Here is a 22,817-nt window from a genome sequence, read left to right on the forward strand (position 1 = left end):
ATAAGAAGAATTGAAGAGTTGAAAACCCAATGAAGCTTTAAACCAGAGCAGAGTTGCTCCAAGAGGTCTAAGCTCCCAGGGTGGGCAGAGTTCTCTGAATTTCTCATTTCTCTTCCTATTCTTTGGGGTTTAGCTGTGTCGTGATGTACACTGGAGAGGAAAGTGGGTGGCTGGAGGTGCTACAGAGAAAGGTCCTCCTCTCAAAAGGTTCTTCTTGCTTTAGATTTGCTCCAGAAAATGGGGTTTTCTCTTATTAAGGTGGCCATTAAGTTTATTATTCAATGGGACACTTTTCAGGATATGAGGGATGTATTAATAAATAACCAAGAGACATTAGGCATAACCCAGGACTCCTTAGGCAAACTGCAATGTTTCCTAGTTTGTATTCTGCCCAAATCCATTAGCTAGCACGCATGTGCGTGTCCTGAGCTTGTATTTTTGTGTCCTGACTTCATTCTCATCCTTCCATCTGATATGGCTCTTTCTTAGACTCATCATTCAGTAGTAAGATGCCAGCTGTCATGGCCCCCCTGACACACTGGAGCTCGACTTTAAATGAGAAACCCTCCTTTGGCCTTGTAAACTTTAGACTGTCACTGAGGAATATCAAGTATCAAAGATCAGGCAGGCTCTGGGTATACATTTGTAACAGCCAAACCTCTCCTTTCTCCTCTAACTAAGCTTGCTAATAATGCCTTTGTACACTTAAACAACATGTCAGGCCATTACAGTATAAGAAAATTATTCCCAATCTTTGTTTTCAATCTCTCATTATGCTTTAAGATACTACAAATGCCTCTGTTCTCTGCATAAAATTAAATTTAATTCATTCCAATTAAAATTGTATTATATGTGACACATTTAGAATGGTAGGAGGTATGATGTATCACACAGAGACAGAAATAAGTGTTGAAAACTGCATTCTGCAAGTAGTTCTGCTAACTTTTTAAATTAGAAACAATCCAATCTGATTCGTGTATATTCTGACACTGATATAAATATATACAAATTATTCCTGGAGGAGTTATTTAGTTCAGATATTTAGGTGTAGAGCAAAAAAAATGTGGTGAAAAGTAATAGCAGCTACCTTCTAGGATAAGAACGATATACATTTTATTATTTTATTTACTAAAGTATATATTATATACAGTGGGTATGAACAATGGTGCTCTGTATCAATTCTCAGTTCTTCTGCATTTTCTGTCCTGAACCAGTTTGAGTTACACTTAGTCCATGTGCTTTTTCTACGCTTCATGCTTTTGCGTGCCTTATGCTTCACCGTGCTGCTGGAATAGGAGCAGTGTTGCTGATTCATGGCCTCATTTTCTTTACAGAAATTCTTCATTTTTATATCTTTACCTTTAAAAGTTCCTATTAAGTGCAGACTTTATCCAGTGATTTTTAAGGGGCCTGTTCTTTCTAATATGCTGTGCAAAACCAGAGTGATGAAAAGGCACAGGAAGTAAAGAGGTTAATACAGGAAATCCCAAACAAGCCACTGAAGAAACTCAATTCCATTTTCTTAATGTGTTCATTCATGGGCAATGAGAGTCTCACTTACTGAATATGTAAAGAATCAACTGATCACAACACTCACCATTTGACCTGGACTCCACAAATGAATTAATCAATTTAGCTGTCAACCTTGTTTTGAGGACAAAGGAATTCACTTTGTTCTCATTAAGTCTTCTCTCCAAATGGAACCACTACATGCCACTCACCATTTATGCCTCTCAATTTATAACCTTCTTGCCTTTGTGAACAATACTCTTGTGTGCTTCTGTAAAGTTAGATTTTCCTATATCTATATTTTCAAATTATATCCGTGAGTCAAGAACTAACACAAGTCTAGTTTTTCCATGAGTCACTCCCCAGTCTACACAGCTGGAAAATTTGTAGTTTCTCCCCACAATCATTTATACTTTTTTTTTTCAACTTTCATTTTAGAGAGGGGGCAGAGAGAGAGACAGACAGACAGACAGACAGAAAGAGAAGGGGGGAGGAGCAGGAAGCATTAACTCCCAAATGTGCCTTGACCAGGCAAGCCAGGAGTTTCAAACCAGCGACCTCAGCATTCCAGGTCGACCCTTTATCCATTGTACCACCACAGGTCAGGCAGGCAGTTATACTTTTTATATTGAGATATGAGAGAGAGAGAGAGGAAGAAAGAGAGAGAGAGAGACCCCTTCTCTTTTCAATCCATTATTCCTTCTGGTCCAAAGTACCTCTTGAGAGACCAAAAAAAGAAAATCTAGAACCAAGATGAAAAAACAACTAAAAAAAAGAAATGCCTATCTTCTTCTGAGCTTCTAAAATCATAGACCAGGAAATTAAAGACTATTAAGGGATTTTCAGGTTCATTTTTCACCCTGCATATACATATTGGATCCTAAATGATTGACTCATTCCACTTACATTTACATTCTCCTGAACTGACAAGAGTACTTTATGTTTAAATCGTCTGTAGCAGGAATAATATTTTTGAGATTTTAAGACAATATATTACCCTTGGTCATTCCTAATTTCCAGTTGTTTTACAATTCCCTTAACAAGAACAAAGTTGGTAGGATTCAGATTTGTAGAGCTCTTCATATTGTTTATCAAGAATACTCTGTTCAATCCCTAAAATAGTATCCCCATTAACAAGTAAGAAAATAAGTAGTCTTTAATCAATTGTGATTCCTCTGAATTATAGGTGCTGCATACATGATTAAATAGAGCATTTAGAGAATTTATCCTGTAAATTACTTTAATAGCTGATAGGAAACATTAGATTCACTGGGGTTTAAAAGAGAGTGGGCTTCCTCCTGAACACAAAAATTATGTGTTGTGTTGAACAGAGATGCATCAGACTCACCAAAAATGAGAGACAGGAAAACACATCAGCTGTATCAGTGACTTTCTAAGTGTGGGTTCTAGACCAGCAGCATCAATATCACCTGAGAGCTTGTTGGACGTGAAAATTCTGGGCCCAGATCTTTGTTAAGAAGCCCCCCCACCCAGGTGATGCTGATGCATGCTGAAGTCTCCAAACCACTGGTCTACATTAGGAGATGCTAAAAGTTGGACTTTTTGATAACAATGCCATATCAGCTTTTAAATCTTTTACCTCTTCAGACTAAACTATATTCTTTCGTAGTGTCCACATATCATGGTCTGTTTATTTAATTTTAATTTTGTAGAACTTTAGTTTTGTTTTACAGGGTAATGTACAATTACATAAAATGTGCACCTTCAAGAACTAAAAATTAAATAAAAACATTTCCAAATCAGTTTATTGTGTGTACAACAATATTATTTATCTGATATTCCTTTTTTTTTTTTTTTTTGGTGTTTTCTTATTCAAATATTTCAAATAGTAGAACCAGCATAAAATCCACCAAAAAATGTTTTGACTAACAAATTTGCCTCTAATTTGTTGATAAACTGATATGATTCACTCTGTATAGCTCACTCATCTTGTAAACACAATCCTTAAAAGATGTAAAATGAGTCATTGCACAAGTCTAAGAATGAAAATATGTGCTTTTAAAAATTAAAAAAAAATAATGAAAGATCACACTTACTACAAAATAATTACATTAACCATCATGTCAAATGTAACCTTATCACTGCCTGATTGGAATAAGGTTCTCTTCATTCTCATGGGAAACATTCAACAAAACCCGTGTTTGCTCATGTGGATTTTCAGTGTCAGAAACACTCAGTTCACACCATGTCGGTGCCCAGATTCTCAGAGGTATATTAAGCCTGCGTTGCCCTAACAGAAAGAATCATTGCCAGTCTGTTTTTCCTCTTCAAAGAAGAAATCTAGGCCTAAGTGTGTGCTAAACTGGGATCCTAACATTTTCTCTTCCACGGAACAAGAAAAGATGTTTTAAAAAGAAGCTAGATACATTCATCGGCTATGCATGTGTGTAGAATATGACTATCCTTTGCAGAATAACCTCTTATGGAATAGATAACAATAAGCACTTTAATTAAGATAATGTTAAATGGTCAGGAACATAAACGCACCTGTAAAATATCTGATAAAATTCATGTGCTCAAGTTATCAGGTGGAAAGAAATTACTACATTTGAGAAAAGAATAAAGTTAGATAGAAATCTACCACATTCAATAACGTAATTAATTATTAAGGAAAATGTTGAGAAATGCTATTTTGTAAACAAAACAGAACAAATCCCAAACACTAATGCTTGAGTTTCATTAACTAAAGTAATCACTCTCAGAAGTTCTGTAATCATTGTAACTGCTTGCTTCTCCCAGAAGGCTTAATGGAAAGAGATTTTTCAGAAGTGATATAATCTCTCTTCTATGATAGTGGAAAATATTGGCAGTTATAAATTATACATTCTTCTGGAAATAAGTTTGGTCCAGTAAATGGGCCCTAGGTTGAATATTTGAGTGTCACATCTAAAAGGATTTTTAGTAACTCAGAGGTTCAGAGAAGAGCCCCAGAGAAATAGTCACATGTGGGTATACCTGTCCCTGGCTATATAGTGTTTGTTTGGTTTGAAGAGCTAAAACAAACAACAAAAACTTTTTGGAATCATTTTTTAATCTTAAAATCAAGAGATACTGCATAAAAACCCATATTTCTGGCTCTCCTTAGCATATGAAAACTGCAGATTGGATCTAAGTAGAGCGTGTCTACTTGTAGTAAGACACATGAGCAGAGAGATGAGGGTAAGGGGCAGTCTGCATAACTCTTTATGGTCCATTTTCAGGACACTGTTGTTTCCACTGAATGACATAGTGAGCCATTAGCCGGGTCTGAGCAGGGAAAGAAGGGACTTGCTCTGGCTGAGATTTGAGGACCTCAGCCTGAGCACTGTGTTGATAACAGACTCGGTCGGGAAGAACTAGTACAAGCAGGAAGAGTAGCTGCGAGGCTATTGCAATCAAGGAAGTAATGGGGACTTGCATCCAGGAGTTGTCAGTATTAAAAGTAGTTGGATTTTGGCTATGTTGTGAAGGTAAAATTGACAACATTTGCAGTAAAGTTCATGTAAGATGCAGAAAATAAGAGAGAAAAGTTCACGATGATGCTACAATTTAGGACCAAAGCAATGAAGTTAGAGTGACCATTAACTAAGAGGAAGGCTGTATGTAGTAGTGAAATTTGACTGGCTATTAAATGTACTCAGAGGCAAGTCACGGGACTTCTGAGCAGAGAGAGGATTCAGATGCCAAGTCCACTCCTCTACTGTCCTACGGGTGGAAGGACACGGCATCTTCTAATTATAGGAGTTGAAACCTCACATTAGTATCCAGTCTGTGCACTAGATAGAGTCCATATGCCAAGCCATATTGAAAAGTTTTCGTGTGATCAGTTATTATTTTTAGGTTCTAAGGGATTGTTTCTACTTTGAAAAGCCAAATGGTATGTAAGTGTAAGTAATGGACGTAATCACCATTTTGTTAACATGAACAATTCAGATAACAACTCTAAAATGATATGTCTAAGTAGCTACACTAAGATGATACCTTTAGGATTTAAATACCAGGAAACAAGTAGCTTATTCTTTCAAAAACTCATATAAAGGGATTGAGAAAAAAGTTTCTACCATAATAATTCCTGTTCTATCACTAATTAGCTGTGACTGGACAAATTTATCTCTGTTCCTTACTTTCTCTTTTTTATAGGGTTGTTCTTAAAATTAACTGAAATTATAAATATATTAATTATATATAATATATTATAAAATTATATATAATATAAAATATAAACTTACATATAATATGTAATAACACCTTACAGTAATTATGAAATAAATGTTCATAATTCTGTTTTAATATGTTAGATGTTTGTGTTTTAGAGTAAAGAATAATACATTGCATTTTCTAGCACATTTTCCTCCTACTAAATTGATGTAACTCCTTCATAACAATTGTTTCTTAAAAAGGATGGGAATTATCCTCACCTTTTCTAAAAGTGAAGAAATTGGACGTGTAAGGACTATTACTTACTCAAGATTGTTGTTGGAGGTCATCAGGAAGGAGCCTGTGACCTGTGGTTGACCCGATAAATGGCCCCAGGTACTCTGAGGCTACTACTCATCCCTGTGCTTTGACTAATTTCTACCCACCTTGCCCGCAGCTGGAACCAGTGTAAGGCTACAGCCTGCCGAGAGCAGTGTGGTATTGAGACCACCTGGATGGTTCACATGTCAGAACCGACTTAAGGCCACTATATAAACTTTTAAGATTGGAATGAGCAGGTATTGAGATCTATTGTAAGTCTTGTGCCTGCCAAGACAAGCCTCACACGTAAGTTTACTTGTTTGTTAAACTGCTACCTCCCAATTTGGAGTGGCCTGTGTCTTCTTTAATCTACCCTCGCCCAGCGTGTATGGGGACATTTCATGTACCCTCGGAACTCTGGACGTTGCGAACCAACAAAGATCACATATGGGTCAGTGGCACTTTCTGTTCTTTCAAGGAGACCATACTTCCCACTCACGTTATGCGTGTAAGACTGTGGCATCCCAAGACGGGTCTTCAAATTCTATATACCCGTGAGTGCTATGGCCAACGCTGTAAACGGGGAGGCGAGTAAGTAGGACAATGAATGCGAGGGAGGTGTTTTTCAGGAACCTTTGTGTATGTGCTTCATTCTGGATTTAGCTTCACTGTTTTGGGGCGTTCATTACATTACGCTTTGCTGGTCCACCACTTCGAGGTATGTCTGAGCTGCAAACGAGGAAAACTTTGTCCTCCTAGAGATTGGGCCTGCTTGTAAACAGAAACTTTTGATGCTTTAACTCAGAAAAATAATTAATACTGGGCTGGGTGAAGGTCAATAGGGAAAATAATTTTAGGCAAAGGAATGGCTTTTATTGTTCCTCAAATCAGCTGCTCCCGACAGTTTCTTAGCCGGTACTAGCACAATCTGTCTTCTTCTCTGACAGCAGTCTTGGCTGCAGTCATGCAAATCTGCTTAAAGTGATAGGTACACCTTGCTCATTTCTCTTTTGTTTCTGTAGAATCTTGGTCTGGATATCCCTTTCAACACTCAGGGTGAAACTATTCCTTCCCTCCTTGAGGTGTGGCTTGAAATACCCCTTCTGCTAAATAATGCCATAAATCCAAATATATGTTAGAAGCCTGAGAATCAAGCCTGATGGGATAAATGTAATTTTCCAAGATATAAACTAGAAATAAATGGAACTCCAGTTTACACTATCAGAGGGTTGCATGGGAAGTATTAGATTAGTGGGATTTTGTACAATAAAATAGCATTGTTGCTCTAAGAGTCAGCTGGGTATTGTGGGGAAGGGCACCAAAATTAGCATCAGGTGGAGATAAATGCTTGAGTTAAATGCTTACTATCTGTGACTTTGAAAAACATTGATATCAATGAGCTCCATTTTTCTAACCTATGAAGTGGAATTCTTGATAGGTTTTAATTTTGTTGCTTTAAAGAAACTAAGCTATGGTCCTGGCCGGGTGGCCAGATGGATAGAGGTAGGCGGAGGTCATGGGTTGGATCACTGGTCAGGACACATGCAAGAAAGGACTGATGAGTGTATAACTAAATGGAACAACTAATTGGAACAAGTTGATTCTTCTCTATCAAATCAATGGAAAAATTAAAAGGATAATTTTAAGCTTATGAAAGAGCCATAAAAACTATAAAGGAGTTTGTTTAAAGTGTGACTCTTTATTCCCTTAACAAATATTTTTAGAGGGCCTACTAGATTCAGTGTTCAGGCACCATAACAGGCTGCCCATCATGCAGTGGAAAGTATAAGACAGAATATATGAATATAAATATAGTAAGACAGAATATACATACACATATACATCTATATGCATGTATTCTATATGTATGTGTATGTATGCATATATATATACACACATAATACATATCTATAAAACATGTTGTGAGATTTAAAACATCTGAGAGCATTTATTTCTACTCTGAACAGAATCTTGAGAAGATGTGACCTGCAACGTTTAAACTTTGAGGAATGAGAGGGCAATTTGAGGCACAGGAACTGCAGAGGCAATTGCAGAGTGTGCTAAAATATGTCTTTCCTGAGCCATTGGTATTCAGCTTCTGTATATTAGCTTGCACAATGCATTCAAACACCAGTGTTGGCTTTCCCCAGTGTGTTAATCTATAGGATTTATACCCAGAAAACCTTCATTCAGGTAGGCAAACAATAGGAGAATGGTCAGATTAATGCAAATTGCCATGGACTTCATGAAATCCTCTTGAGCAAATCCTTTTGCTTTTAGTTATTATATTCAAAGTACTGTACTTACAGAATGTTAAACCAAAGTATTTTTATTTTGTTTTCTATATTATATGATGTGCCAAGAGCTATCAAAAGTCAATGTTTTTCAGGCATAGTGTTGGAAAGGAGAATTGTTTCTCATCAGAAGTACAGTTCAGTTTTGGGAAATTAATAGCTGTTCCAGTAGATTAAAAATATTATAAAGGTACTTTTACTTGAAATAAGGAATAAGCATTGGGAATCAATATAAAATAAAACAAAAATTTTAAATGGGTATTTTAGTAGTAATACTGGATTAAATAGCAGTAAATTTATTTTAGAGGACAATTAAAATTTGCTTTTATAAGGAGCTATCTGTGGTTTTAGATTCATTTGTGACTCTGTTCATACAAAATAGGTGGTTAAAAGAGGCAAGTTCTAACTGCAAATTCCACATCCTATTCTTGACCATGTAGGACAGACAGAGCTATTAGATCTCTCTTGGATTAAGCAGAGGAAACGGACCTAATAGGACAAGCAATGTTAATAATAGCGAAGGGGTATTGGGTCTTCATGTGTCCTAGGAACACTTGGAGATGCTTCACAGAGAGAAATCTTCAGAGCTTTAGTTCTGCTAATTCACTTGGTCTTCATAACTACCTTATGGGAAAGCAGTCTTATTTACCCTATTGCACAGATGAAAAAGTGAGTCCTGTGGAACTATATAGAGTGACAGAATCAGAATTCAAACTGACTCGAGCCCCAGAGGCCCTTGCTTAATACCCCTCTGTGGCTCTTTGCTAGTTGTAGCTTCATGACATTTTCTTTCTTTGACATGAATGACTTGACTGTCACCAAATTTCTTTTATCAGTTGTTTTATTTACTATCTTTTAAGCAAATCAGAAACAATCTATCATGGATGTTACTAATAATCTTTTATTGGAGTTAGTTAACATCTCTTTTTTCCTCCTAAATATAAAATAGAATATTTTCTATATTTGGATCATCCTTCAGTTAATAATGCTAAAATTTAACACTGGAATAGATGGTTTGCTATTTATGGAAGAAAAACCATCTGTTATAGTGGGTTTTAAAATAAAAACTTGATTACCTTGATAAATTTTCATTCAACAGCTTTGAAAGATGTTATTTTAAGAGAGAAGGAAAGGGTTTACAAATTTTGGAAGTACCTATCAAGTGTGTTAACCTGTACTGAATCATGAAAACTAGGCGAGAGACTTATTTTATGCTGTTACTTTGTATTATCTAGGACAGAAATCTCAAGATTTCATACATATGCAGACTCATTGCAGATATCTCTGGGACTGGCATTTCTACAATAAGGTTTTCTGCATGTGTTGCTTGAAAGTTCTTTGTTTTTATTTTCACCATTATTCTTTTTCCATTTTAAAATTTTTAAACATATAGTATCAAGAGCACAGTTGGTTTTTGCCTTTTCTCCTCTCACATCAATCATTACCTCTGTATTAAATATTAAACTTTGAAATGTCTTGGAGATTCATATTGGAATACCCTTCCATGATCTACACTGTGCCAGATTCTGAGGTTTTGTTAACACAAAATAGCCTTCTACAGCCTCTATCAGAGGGAGAGAACTCCTGAGACATTGCCCATCCTACATTTGCCGCACAAATAACTATGGCCAACCCCTGGCCTCTGAAGGGTTTTATTTATTACCTCTGCAGTCACAATTACTATTTCCTAGGGTCTTTGATCTGCTACAATTGGGTTAACTTGTATTTTTCCCCAATACATTTTTATCTCTGTTGTTTACAAATCTATGTAACTCCCTGAAATATTTAATCTATGTCTTATTTACTCTATTTTCTATTCAATCTATATTTGAGCAAATTGGATCCAACCCTGAGATAGGTACAGCAGGAAACTTTGTGGTTAGTTGATAACTAGATCAGCTTTGCAGATGGATTTGACGTTCTCCAGAACACATATTCTTCTTATTTTATTTTTCTCTTCTACTTAACCCTGAATCCATACCTGCCAGATAATTTGCCACCATATTGCCAGGAAAGTCAAGCTCTTACTGTCCTCTAATTCAGATTCTCTGATTTACCTCTGAAGTCTAAATAGCATAGAACAATTTTAGAATCACTCTGATAGCAGAGTACTCTTGAAATAGGCATGGCATATTAAAGCAGGCATGTTTTCAAGGACTTTTGAAAATAAAATTGATGACCAAATTATTCAGTAATAAAACACTGGAATTAGGATTTGTTACTTTGGGTTCTATGAGATAAAAAGATAAATCTAGGAAAATGTGTCATATGTCTTCACAAACCTCTGTGTTGTGAGAAGCTTTCTAATTATCTCTGTTCTAGAACATACACATCCTCTAAACTCTAAAGCAGGAGTCCCCAAACTATGGCCCGTGGGCCGCATGTGGCCCCCTGAGGCCATTTATCCGGCCCCCGCTGCACTTCTGGAAGGGGCACCTTTTTCATTGGTGGTCAGTGAGAGGAGCATAGTTCCCATTGAAATACTGGTCAGTTTGTTGATTTAAACTTACTTGTTCTTTATTTTAAATATTGTATTTGTTCCTGTTTTGTTTTTTTACTTTAAAATAAGATATGTGCAGTGTACATAGGGATTTGTTCATAGTTTTTTATATAGTCCGGCCCTCCAACAGTCTGAGGGACAGTGAACTGGCCCCCCGTGTAAAAAGTTTGGGGACTCCTGCTCTAAAGAAAGCATAACTAGGCCCTGGCCAGTTGGCTCAGTGGTAGAGCGTCGGCCTGGCGTGCAGAAGTCCTGGGTTTGATTCCCAGCCAGGGCACACAGGAGAAGCGCCCATCTGCTTCTCCAACCCTCCCCCTCTCCTTCCTCTCTGTCTCTCTTCCCCTCCCGCAGCCGAGGCTCCATTGGAGCAAAGATGGCCCGGGTGCTGGGGATGGCTCCTTGGCCTCTGCCCCAGGTGCTAGAGTGGCTCTGGTCTCGACAGAGCGATGCCCCAGAGGGGCAAAGCATCGCCCCCTGGTGGGCAGAGCGTCGCCCCCTGGTGAGCGTGCCTGGTGGATCCCGGTCGGGCACATGCGGGAGTCTGTCTGACTGTCTCTCCCCGTTTCCAGCCTCAGAGAAATACAAAAAATAATAATAATAATAAAATAAAATAAAAAAAAGCATAACTATTTATTAGAAATAGTATTTATCCATTTGAATAGCAGCAGTTTAATTTTTTTTAATTTATTAGGGTGACACTATTTAACATTATATGGGTAAACAGCAGCAGTTTAATTGAAGTTGTCATATATCTAAAAATCTACTGAGCAATAGAAACATTAAACATAGTTTAGGGCTTGATGTTGACCCCAGAATATTTAAACTCTACTTGATGACACAAACCTAACTCAAATAATAAAGATACAATTAATTGCTAATTAATTATGAAATAGAGGTATCATTAGTTGCTAGTTTTTGATGCTCATAAGTGAGGAAAAGATACACAACCGATTAATAGTAAGGGCTGGGTTTGTTACCTATATTTAGGTTTATGAAAGAAAAAAAAATGTACTGGTCACAGAAGAGAAAGGGCAGCTTCCCAACAAGGAACAAGAGATTATAAAGGACTGGTTTTTCTGACTTGGCTGTTTTAATTAGCTGTGGGAAAATGACATCATACCTACTTTTCTGGGCACTGATATCCTCATTTGCAGAATAAGAGTTGCAGCCAATAGTCACTAAATTCTCTATTAGCTTGAAAAAGTGCTGTTGCAGGGAATGAAGGCGTGAAGGCACAATGGTAAGAGAAGACATAATGTGAGTAAGCCATGAAAGATGTGACCCCATTAGCGTACAGAAAGTACATAGTCAGGGTTAATTGGAGATAAAGCTGGATATGCGGCAAGATATCAGATAATATAGGTCTTAAAATCAAGCAGATGAGTATAGATTTGACATGAAAGGTAATGGGTAACCACTGAACTTTTGGAGGCAGAGCAGCAGCATAATGAATGTACTGCTTAAAGAAGATTAGTGGGATGGGGAAATAAATAAATGATGGATTGATTGGAGAAGAGGGAGCCCGGGGTTAGAGCAGCCACCCAAGAGACTGTAACTAAGCCAGAATGTAAGGGATATCTAGCACATTATAGGGACCACACACTACTAAAGAAAAGTCGGAGCCAGACAGCAGTTAAAGTGGTAAAAACGGATTTATTCAGGACTATTCACAATAAGGAAAGGAGACCTCAGTATAAAAATTCCAAACACAGCATTGACAGTAGGAATTTATAATCAAGGAACAGGGTGGGGATGGGTAGATGGAAAATTGCTAAGCAGAAACGTTCGAGAGAAGGGAGGGTTTTGGCTAAACCGACCTAGTAGGACGCTTACTCGAGCCAGGCCCGGGTGAAGATCAGACATCATCTGGAGGAGGGTAGAGGCTGAGGACCCTGACTAAATATCCCGGATGGTATGAAAGGAGGATGGGGCAGTCTGGCTACATCAATTTAGCAGAGTTGTTGCTAAAATTGGACAATGCAGAAAGAAACATAGAGGCCCAAGCATCAAGACCTAATTGAAAAGTTTGGGGGAGCCTAAATGGAATTTGGTCAAGGAAAGCATCTTTGCCACCCATTAACTCCTATATTATGAAGGGAAAATACTTTGGCCATCTTTTCCTCATATGTTTTGTGAAGGCATAACAGCTTCTCAATAAATCTCTAAAATTTTAGGATTATCTGGTAACAAGTTATTCTAAGTATCACAAAACAAGATAATTAGGATTTTTACCTCGACCACCAAATGGTAATTCTTTTTTCCTATTTAGCCAACAGAAATACTTTATGTGATAGGCTTTTTAAAGCAGTATGTGTGAATACACATACGTGCACACACACATATATGTATATACAGGGTGGGGCAAAAGTAGAATTACACTTATTTGTATGGAAAATAATATAATTAGTATATAACAATACAAGAATAAACTTTCACCTATATCTATAAATCTACTTTTGCCCAACCCTGTTTAAATACACATCTCATGCATCATTTTTTAAATTGTAGCATCCTATTGTGTGCTCTAAATCAATTGGCAAATGCAATTTTGACATGTGCATTTTCTCATCCACTGTATTTTTGTTGGTATGATTCTTTCAGTATTGTATTGGGAATGACGAAAGTGTTGTAGATGGAATCCTTTTGTGACACAGTTATGCTGCCTTCTTCCAAGATGCATTCCTGTAGATTTTATTAGCAGGAAAGCAGCTCACAGTATGAGTGACCTCCAGGATAAGCAGGAAACAAGCTGTGATAAAAATATCTTTTAGTGGATTTGTATCACCGGAGGCAGTCATGAAACTTTTAAGTCCCTGAGAAAGTACAAGTCAAATAGATTGGTGAAAGGCAAACTGACTTCTCTGGGATAGAAATTTGATGCATCCAGAGATGGTGAGATTCGTTTTTCTTCTCTTACTAGAATAAGACAAATGATTCAAGGTAAGAAATGAAATGAGAATCATTAAATTGATTTTTAATTACTGCAGATTTCAGTGGGATGCATGTTTACATAAATGGTAAACTAGACCTGGCCTTACATGTACATGAGTGAGTAAATAACCAAAAGTTTTATCAATTTAATTGAGAGATTTGATTTCAATTTCCTTTTATCTCCAGCCTCCATCCTTCAAACCTTACGCTCCTTAAAGTGTACATCATCCAGGGAATGGTAACATTACTTAAAAACATTTAAAGTAAGTAATTAACTAAATGATATTATCTCCTGGTCTCTGATCCAGGCACCATCCCTAGTGCTTTGGAGAATGCAATGCTGAAATGCTCTTCTCTCTGAAAGTTTAGAGTCTAGTGATGGGAAGGGGAGCAAAGCACACAGATTACAATACAGAGGAAGGGTAGTAAGTGCCTAAGTCTGCACTGTTTGGCAGGAAGGAACAAAACTAAAAGATGTGAAAAACTATTTTCAGAAAATCTCCTTTAAAATAGGTAAGTATACTCTCAATGGGACAAAGCTCCAGAGCCCCCCACAAAATGTAGCAAAAACAATCCCTGTTCCCAGAACTAATCCAGACTAGTCACCTTTATTCCTGTTCTCATGATCAATCCAAAGACTTGTCTCCTGTGGCTTTCAGCCCTGCCTCGTTCAGTTGTTCTCTTTTCACATAAACCCTGTTTCATACTGTTGTCTATCTCCATAAAGTTTCTTCTGTTTTCCCCCTTTTTGCTCAAACCCTCTGCTACCTCAATAGTGTAGTGATTGCTGAAGGAGGAGGGAATATGGGTATAAATGGTATAAATGATGTCAGACAGAGACTTGACTTGGGATGGTAAACACACAATACAGTGTATGAATGAACTGTTGTAGAATTGGGCACCTGACACCCATATAATTTTGTTAACCAGTGCCACCCAATGAAAACACTAAATAAAAAAATAATTAAAAATAAATAAAACCGATTTCCAGTTGCCTATGGATAGGTCCTTTTAGGTTTCTAGGGTTGGCTCTAGACAAATCTTTGTGACACAATGGCCCCTAAGTTATTTCCTTTTCTCAATCAGCATCATTTTATTATGACTTCTGTTGTTTTCTAGGCTCTAGAGCTACAAACACTGGAGCAAAATTAAATTAATTCTTCCTTTCTTGGATAAGCAGTGTGGTATGGTGTCTCTAGGACTTTGGCCATCTTATTTAGTATCTCTACATTTTGATTTTTTCCTATCTAACATGGGAGCTAATACCACAGACCACAGAAGTAGAACATGAGCAGAAGCCCACCCAGTGGCTCAGCATTACTGATTGAACCATTTATAGCATTGTTTAAAATATATTTTCTCTCTCATACCCACAATAATGTCCACCAAGTCAGAAATATTTCTCGTCTCTCCATTTCTCTACATCACGACCTCTCAAGAATTTTTCATTCTATTTCTTCCCCCATGGAAAACTGCTTCAGAATTACTTCAAAAGCCTTTAGTAGTTTTTCTCTACCTTCAACATCTGTTTACTCCATTCAACTATTGCCAGATCAATTCTAAAATAGGGCCGTACATATATCTCATTATATTGAATTTTTGGTATCCTATCACATCTAATCCAGAACCTAGTTGTCACGTGCTTTTAGTAAGGTTACTTCACTTGGCAACAGAAACATGCCACTCTATATGAGCTACACTCATGTCTCTCTCTGTAATAACTGTTTTCCATGTGAAGTATATATGGCATTCCCCTCCTACATGTCTCTCACTTTCTCCCCAAACCCACACTTCACACCACCTTGCACATCCATCATTGTCTGGGTTTGTGTCCCTCACTGGGGTCAGGAAGCTTCAGTAGTGCCTTAACCTCTGAGCATAATTGCCACTGGCCCTTCCTCTGGAAGACCTGTGCAGGGAGCCTCTCTTTGGAATTTTCCTCACATGCTTTTTTGTGGTTTTTCATGTCAATGGCACTGGCTTCATGGGCCTGCAATTCATGCAATTGTCCAGGGCTCCATGGTCAGAAGGGTCCTGTATTTTGTTTAAGGCTCTGCTGTTCCTGTTTTATAATACTTAATTTTTGAACCAAGGTCCCCATATTTCCATTTTGCACCAGAACTACAAATTATGTAGCCTGTCCTGTATTGTAATATTAGCATTTATGTTAAGTTATATTGAGGTAAGAGCTTTACAGGACCATGTTCATGATAGCCAGATTCTAGGCACCCTGAATCCTCCATCCTCCTCATGGGCCCTTACAATTTTTCAAACAATAAAATCAAAATATTTTAGCTATTATGCTCAATTTTAACATGCTGTTCTATCTTCTACAAAACAACTTTTCTGTTATCTTGCTTGAGCCTTGTTACAGTAGTACCATGGAGTAAGTATACAAAATGTTTGCTGACACTTACATTGAAAAATACAATTAGAGACTTAGACCTAGGAAACTTGATCCTACAGATCCTTTGGATATTGAAGATATTGTTCCTTATCTGAACACCCATAAGAAAAGCTGCTTTCAGCTCTCAGTGCTTAGGGAGAGATTTGTGTCACCTGACCCATTAGTGTGTTGTTATTGATCATAAAGTGTTATAATTGATTGTGTTTTTTTTATTGTAGCTTTGGATGTCTAAAAGTTGAGAGTCAAGTTTACAGATGAAATTGTGTTCTCGGCCCTGGCCAGTTGGCTCAGTGGTAGAGCGTTGGCCTGGCGTGCAGAAGTCCGGGGTTCGATTCCCGGCCAGGGCACACAGGAGAAGTACCCATCTGCTTCTCCACCCCTCCCCCTTTCCTTCCTCTCTGTCTCTCTCTTCCCCTCCCGCAGCCGAGGCTCCATTGGAGCAAAGATGGCCCGGGTGCTGAGGATGGCTCTGTGGTCTCTGCCTCAGGAGCTAGGATGGCTCTGGTTGCAACAGAGCGATGCCCCAGATGGGCAGAGCATCACCCTCTGGTGGGCAGAGCGTCGCCCCCTGGTGGGCATGCTGGGTGGATCCCGATCGGGTGCATGTGGGAGTCTGTCTGACTGCCTCCCGGTTTCCAGCTTCGAAAAAATGCAAAAAAAAAAAAAAAAAAAAAAAAAAGAAATTGTGTTCTCACTTTATCTTGGTTTTAATGCTTGAGTTTCTATTTCTTCTTTTTCGTATTTATCCATATTTTTATTTAATTGTATCCTATTATATGTATTATATATTATGTGCATTATTTTTGAATTATATGCATTGTTTTATATCTAAAATTTTACATGCCTGTCACATAATAAGTGTTCAATGAATATTTGATGATTGAGTTAGGCAGTATTCCATGATTTAATGCATTCTTGAAAGTACATGTCAAACATTGAAAGAGAGATGACAAATAAATGTATAATGGTGAAGATAGTTATACCCTCTTTAAACTACAAAACAATATAAAGTCCTGAATTAGATTTTGGCTTTCGGGATAAAATTTTGACCCTATGGTATCAGCATTTATAAAAGCCCCTCGTTCATTTCCATTTCAGTTGAGCATTCTTCACCAGCTTCACAGATCAGCTCGACACTGAGGAACTCCCGCTCAACCGATTTCAGTCTTTGTACTTTACATCCATTACAATAAATTTGATACCTACACTTTCATTCCTTTCATAATATTTTATTTTATTATTCTTTCTTCTTTAAAAACATGTAAACAAAAGCAATGACCACATTACTCCTCTGACAAACTCCAAATATTGAACTGTTGACTATCAGGCCCCAGATCTTTAACTGCCATGCAAAAGTTGAATTTGAATCAGGAAAGGTTATTTAATGGTGACAATATATAATCTTTGGAAGTAGGATTGCATTAAAGTTGAGGAGCTCTTTACAAATAATGAATTTAAGAAAAAATACCAGATCTCATTTCCTACCCCAAGCCCTCATAGCCTGCCTCCTGCAAACTATTCTTGCCCTTCCCCGAACCTCCTGGTTCATTAAGCACTCTGTGGCTTCTCATTTGTTTTATGCTGGCCTAGTTGAATATCTCCAACCAGGACAGGGTCGTATTTTTCTTTACTTCTTAATATAGCTCACCAGTTAGCAAAATGTTATGTGTATGACTGAATTTCTTTTATTATTTACTTTTTTTTTTTTTACTAGGAGGATAAATTTGGTGCAGAGCTGTGGTTATTGTGGGTATTACAACCAGTGTAGACAAAGGTATGTGTGCATGTTGTGTTAGGAAACAGTTGAAAGGAGGGTCTGACTTTAATGCTAAAACAATTTACAGTCATTTGTATATTGTAGTAGATGCGCTGAATGCAGTGGGGCACTGGTTCAGTCTCTTAAGTTTCTGAAAACCCACTCAAAAAACTTGCTCTGGTAATCAAGAAACTGAGATTTGAGATTAATCAAAAATTCTTTATTTACAGAATTAAGAGAACTCTCACACTATTTTAATACCAGGAAGCAATCAAAAGGAACTGATCAAGCTGCAGTGTTGTACCTAAAATAGCTGAGAAAATATTAATAATGCTTGTGTTTGTAGCATTTAACACATTGGGTCAGTTTCATAGCTATTTGGCTATTTATGGATAAGCAAATGGTATGTAGTAGTGTTCCTGAATAATTAACTGACAGGTTTTATTTATAGTAGGAAGCAAATGAAGAAGATATTCACATTCCAGATACACAGAACAGAAAGCACAGGAGTCCTTAATTTATGGGTGAACAAAGATGGAAGCAACATGTTGAACATTGCATTTTTTTATTAAAACGATTTCAGTATCATATTCCTAAATTGATACCTAGCTTCAGAGTTTCTCCTCCATTCTCTGGGCCCCACCAGACTCCATTGAATTTTTAAGTAATGCACATAGATCTGCTATGGAAAGGTTAGTATGGATAAGTCAGTGAAGAGAAAGTGTTTTCCCCATTCATTGAGATAATTATATCTGTTTTATTGGTAGAAAGCTTCCTCTATTTGAAAAAAAAAAGGTTAAATTTTTGATGGAGTGTATTTGAGCAATACTCCTGCATTTATATTTAATGCAGCTTTAAGAGGATTTCATGCCTGTTCTCGCAGTGAAAGGTTCTATTCTGCAGAATTTGTACCAGAGATAATAATAGGATTAATTTGTATCGTATTTTAAAAATTCATCAAAGCATTTTCACATCTGTTCTCTCCTTTGATCCTTGCTACAGCCCTGTAAGACAGGCTAAGTGTGTGTTCTAATCCCCTCTGACAAAAGAGGAAGCGGAGGCGCTGAGGGGTTAGGTGATTTGTTGGAGGCCGTGCTCTAAGCGAGTAACAGACCTAGAATCGTGTACAGGGCCTCCCAGATTTTGTGCTCTCAGATCATTAAAGACCACTTTTGAATTTAAACATAGTTATGTACCCCTACATCCAGGTGTAAGGAGAAATCAAACAAGGAGCCCTTTAGAATACTAATGATGAAGCCCCCTACTGGGGACTCTGATTTAGATCAGATGAGGCCCCCAAAATCTGTTTATAATAGAACACACATATGATATTGAGTCTTGTTTATCAACATGGTTGGATAGTCACTCATGGATTCATCCAATATTGTTTCCTGTGAATTTTACCTTCACATTGTTGGAATTTTTAAAATTTATTAGTCTTTTCTCTGTGATGTATTGTTGAAGTAGACAAATTTATTGTTGTTTTCTTATGTATGACAGAAAAGAAAAACCTACCCCAGTCCAAACATTAAAAATATTCCAGAACCGGCCCTGGCCGGTTGGCTCAGCGGTAGAGCGTCAGCCTGGCGTGCGGGGGACCCGGGTTCGATTCCCAGCCAGGGCACATAGGAGAAGCGCCCATTTGCTTCTCCACCCCCACCCCCTCCTTCCTCTCTGTCTCTCACTTCCCCTCCCGCAGCCAAGGTCCATTGGAGCAAAGATGGCTCCTTGGCCTCTGCCCCAGGTGCTAGAGTGGCTCTGGTTGCAGCAGAGCGACGCCCCGGAGGGGCAGAGCATCGCCCCGGAGGGGCAGAGCATCGCCCCCTGGTGGGCATGCGGGAGTCTGTCTGACTGTCTCTCCCCATTTCCAGCTTCAGAAAAATACAAAAAAAAAAAAAAAATATATATATATATATATATATATATATATATATATATATATTCCAGAACCCAAAAGATATTTTATTTCTTATCCCAAAATAAAATCCATATCTAGAAAATAATTTTTAAATAGATAGTAAACACAGGAGATACTTAGTATGGCTCATAAATAAATGAAGATGAAAAGAACAAGATACTACATTTTTACTCTAAAATTTATAAAGGGTAAACAAATTTGATACATGATATTTGTAAGAATGAGCAGTAATAGGCGCTTTAATGTTGGAAAGAGTTACGGGTACAATGTCTTTGGTGGCAAGATTGGCACTGTTTCTCAAAAAGTAAAAATGTTAGTTCTCTGATTTAGCAACAGTAGCTCTCAGCTATACATAAATCTTGAGGATGTTTAAGGATATACATTGAAGCATTGTTTTTAATAGAAATGGAGGACTCAATGCTTCTTCATAGGTAACTAGTTAAATTGTGGTACATGCATTAAAGGAATTATACATTCATAAAAGATAATGTATATGCTTCTGTGGAATGGCCTTCAAGATACATTATAGGGCTATTAAATCTTAATTAAGCTTAAAAGTAAAAAATGTATATTGTGTTTCCATTTGAGTATAAAAAGGTATATAAAGGTGTACTATGTATGTCTATGCCTGTGTACACAAAGACTATTTCTGTAAAGATAAACTATTAACTGTTACACATTTGGGAAGGGAAAGTGGGAATTTGAGGTGGAAAGAAAATTAAATTAATTGTATATATTTGGTATCCCTTTATATATCTTTCAGTGTGTATTTATTTTTCAATACTCAATAGACAAAAATCATTTTAATGCTTAATTGTTTTATATAATAAAATTTAATAATAAAATAATTTTAAAAAGCTAGTTAAAATATTGGCAAGTAACATGAACTATAAGTTGTAAAATGAATCTTCTCCAGTTTATTTTAGTTAGCACTTTTATTATGGTTTCAATTATATACAGCTGATGTAACAAATCCATTTATATTTTCTTAAATAGTACATATATTTCTATAATACTTCTATTGTTTCTATTTGAACACTAATTATAAATTTGGGAAACATCATTTAGCAATTTCAGCCCAAAATTCTGTAGTTGATCCATATTAGCTGTGGGATTCTTGACTGAGGAATAGTTTTCACAATTAAAGAATCTCAGAGCAACAAGGGGCCTCAGATACTTTTTTGGAGATAAACAAAATTGGGACTGAGTAGATTTGTTTCTCTGATGTTAGTACATTTGACTGACATAGTGAAATTTAGGTTTAAATTTAATTTAATACTAAGTAAATTGACAGGGAGGGAACATGAATTATTCAAACCAATTTTAGGTTAACTTTCTGTCCATCTATGGACAAGTCTTGTTCCCCCGCCAGGCTCAAGTTTGTAAAACTTTGCAATGACTGGGTGAACCCAGTGAAACTGTTTGCACTCATTCCTTTTTGACTGAACACAGTTTGAGATCCGTGAAGTAACTTAGGATCTTACTAACTTTATTACTCTTTATAGACTTGTAAGCCTCCCAGTTTTCCAGAATCTCTGGAGCTATGTAAATGTTCCCATCCCTCAAAAAATCAAGCCATGTTAAGTCAAATTAATAATTCTTTAGATAATTACTCTGAGCAAAATATTTCAGTAGATCTTGCAAACCTTTTACTGGGTGAAGAATTCACATCTTTGCTTCATAGCTCAAATACAGTTCAAGTTCATGTGAATCTCCCTTCCTTTGGTTATTTATCTCACAAATTTTCCAAGTCACAATATGTTCTTGTATTCTTTGATTGTTTAGTATGGCTTGTTCCACAGCCAGAGTTTGTTTTCTATTTTCCCTTTGCATGAACCTAATTAGCTCTTGTGACTTTAACAATAGATTCAGAATAATAGTGAGTGAAAACAGATATTTCAGTTTGAGAGGAATTTCTCCGAATGCAATACAGAGCCAATATTGAATTTTCAGCTGCCAGAAAATTGTAGTTCAGGAGTGATGCAACATGAAAAACTAATACAGCGATGTCCTCAGGTTAAGACATTGATACATTGTGAAAGGTAATTCTGTTCTCTGCAGAGAGAGAAGTGGATGGAGGAAGCAACAGAATGTAGAAATAGACTCATGACTTGGCATCAAGATCCCTCTGTTTATATCTCTCAGGGAGACAGCTCTAAGAAGACCCAAATGTACCAATGGGGCTATGATCACCTATGCTAATAACTTCCTTTGTTTATAAAGATAATCACTGTTACACTCTAATTTGTATATTTTTGAGGAGAAATTAGTTCTTATAGGTTTTAATGTTTGGAGTACTTAAACAAATTTAGATTTCTTTTCCTTAAAATAAGTCATTATATAGAAAACTATATTAAAAGTATGTAATCTATATGTACAATCACCAACATTACATTGGTAAACCTGCTATTTAATATATCTCCCCTAAAATCTCTTAAATCATCTATGATTAAAGACTAATACTCTGAACAATTAAAAATATTTTTTATAATAGTATATTTAGACTTCATACTGCTTTTCTATATGAAAACCCACAAGTATGCTCTTATTTTTATTTTTTTATTTTATTAAATTTGATTGTTTAGAGCAGGTAGGAAGGGAGAGAGAAAGGGAGAGAGAAATATTCATCTGTTTCTGTATATGCCTGACTGGGGATTGAACTTGCAACCTTTGGGTATCAGGGATGATGCTCTAACCAACCAACCAACCTACCTGGCCAGTGTGTACAGCATAAACTTTTAGAAAATTTCTACCCAAACTCTCACTCTCATAGTTTCTCTTTTTCTGACCAATTATTTTATTGTTGTCACTGTTTTAAACATGACAATTTTGATCTTCACCTGCAGGCAGAGTTCACAGCCATGCGGGAGCAGTACATGCGAGGTGGGGAGGGATTCATCATCTGCTACTCCGTCACCGACCGCCAGTCGTTCCAGGAAGCTGCCAAGTTTAAAGAGCTCATTTTTCAGGTCCGTCACACCTATGAAATTCCTCTGGTGCTGGTGGGTAACAAAATCGACCTGGAGCAGTTCCGTCAGGTGAGT

At 37.0% G+C, this 22,817-nt stretch overlaps 1 protein-coding gene across 1 annotated transcript in view; it reads left to right on the top strand.

Annotated features, from left to right (window-relative positions):
- RIT2 (Ras like without CAAX 2) overlaps positions 1-22,817 on the top strand; it is a 356,472-nt gene that overhangs the window by 166,794 nt on the left and 166,861 nt on the right. The window contains exon 4 of the mRNA XM_066352836.1: positions 22,620-22,811. Coding sequence (XP_066208933.1) covers positions 22,620-22,811 — 192 coding nt within the window. The remainder of the gene's footprint in view (positions 1-22,619; positions 22,812-22,817) is intronic.

Source organism: Saccopteryx leptura, chromosome 11 (genome assembly GCF_036850995.1).
Source record: "Saccopteryx leptura isolate mSacLep1 chromosome 11, mSacLep1_pri_phased_curated, whole genome shotgun sequence".
Lineage (NCBI taxonomy): Eukaryota > Metazoa > Chordata > Mammalia > Chiroptera > Emballonuridae > Saccopteryx > Saccopteryx leptura.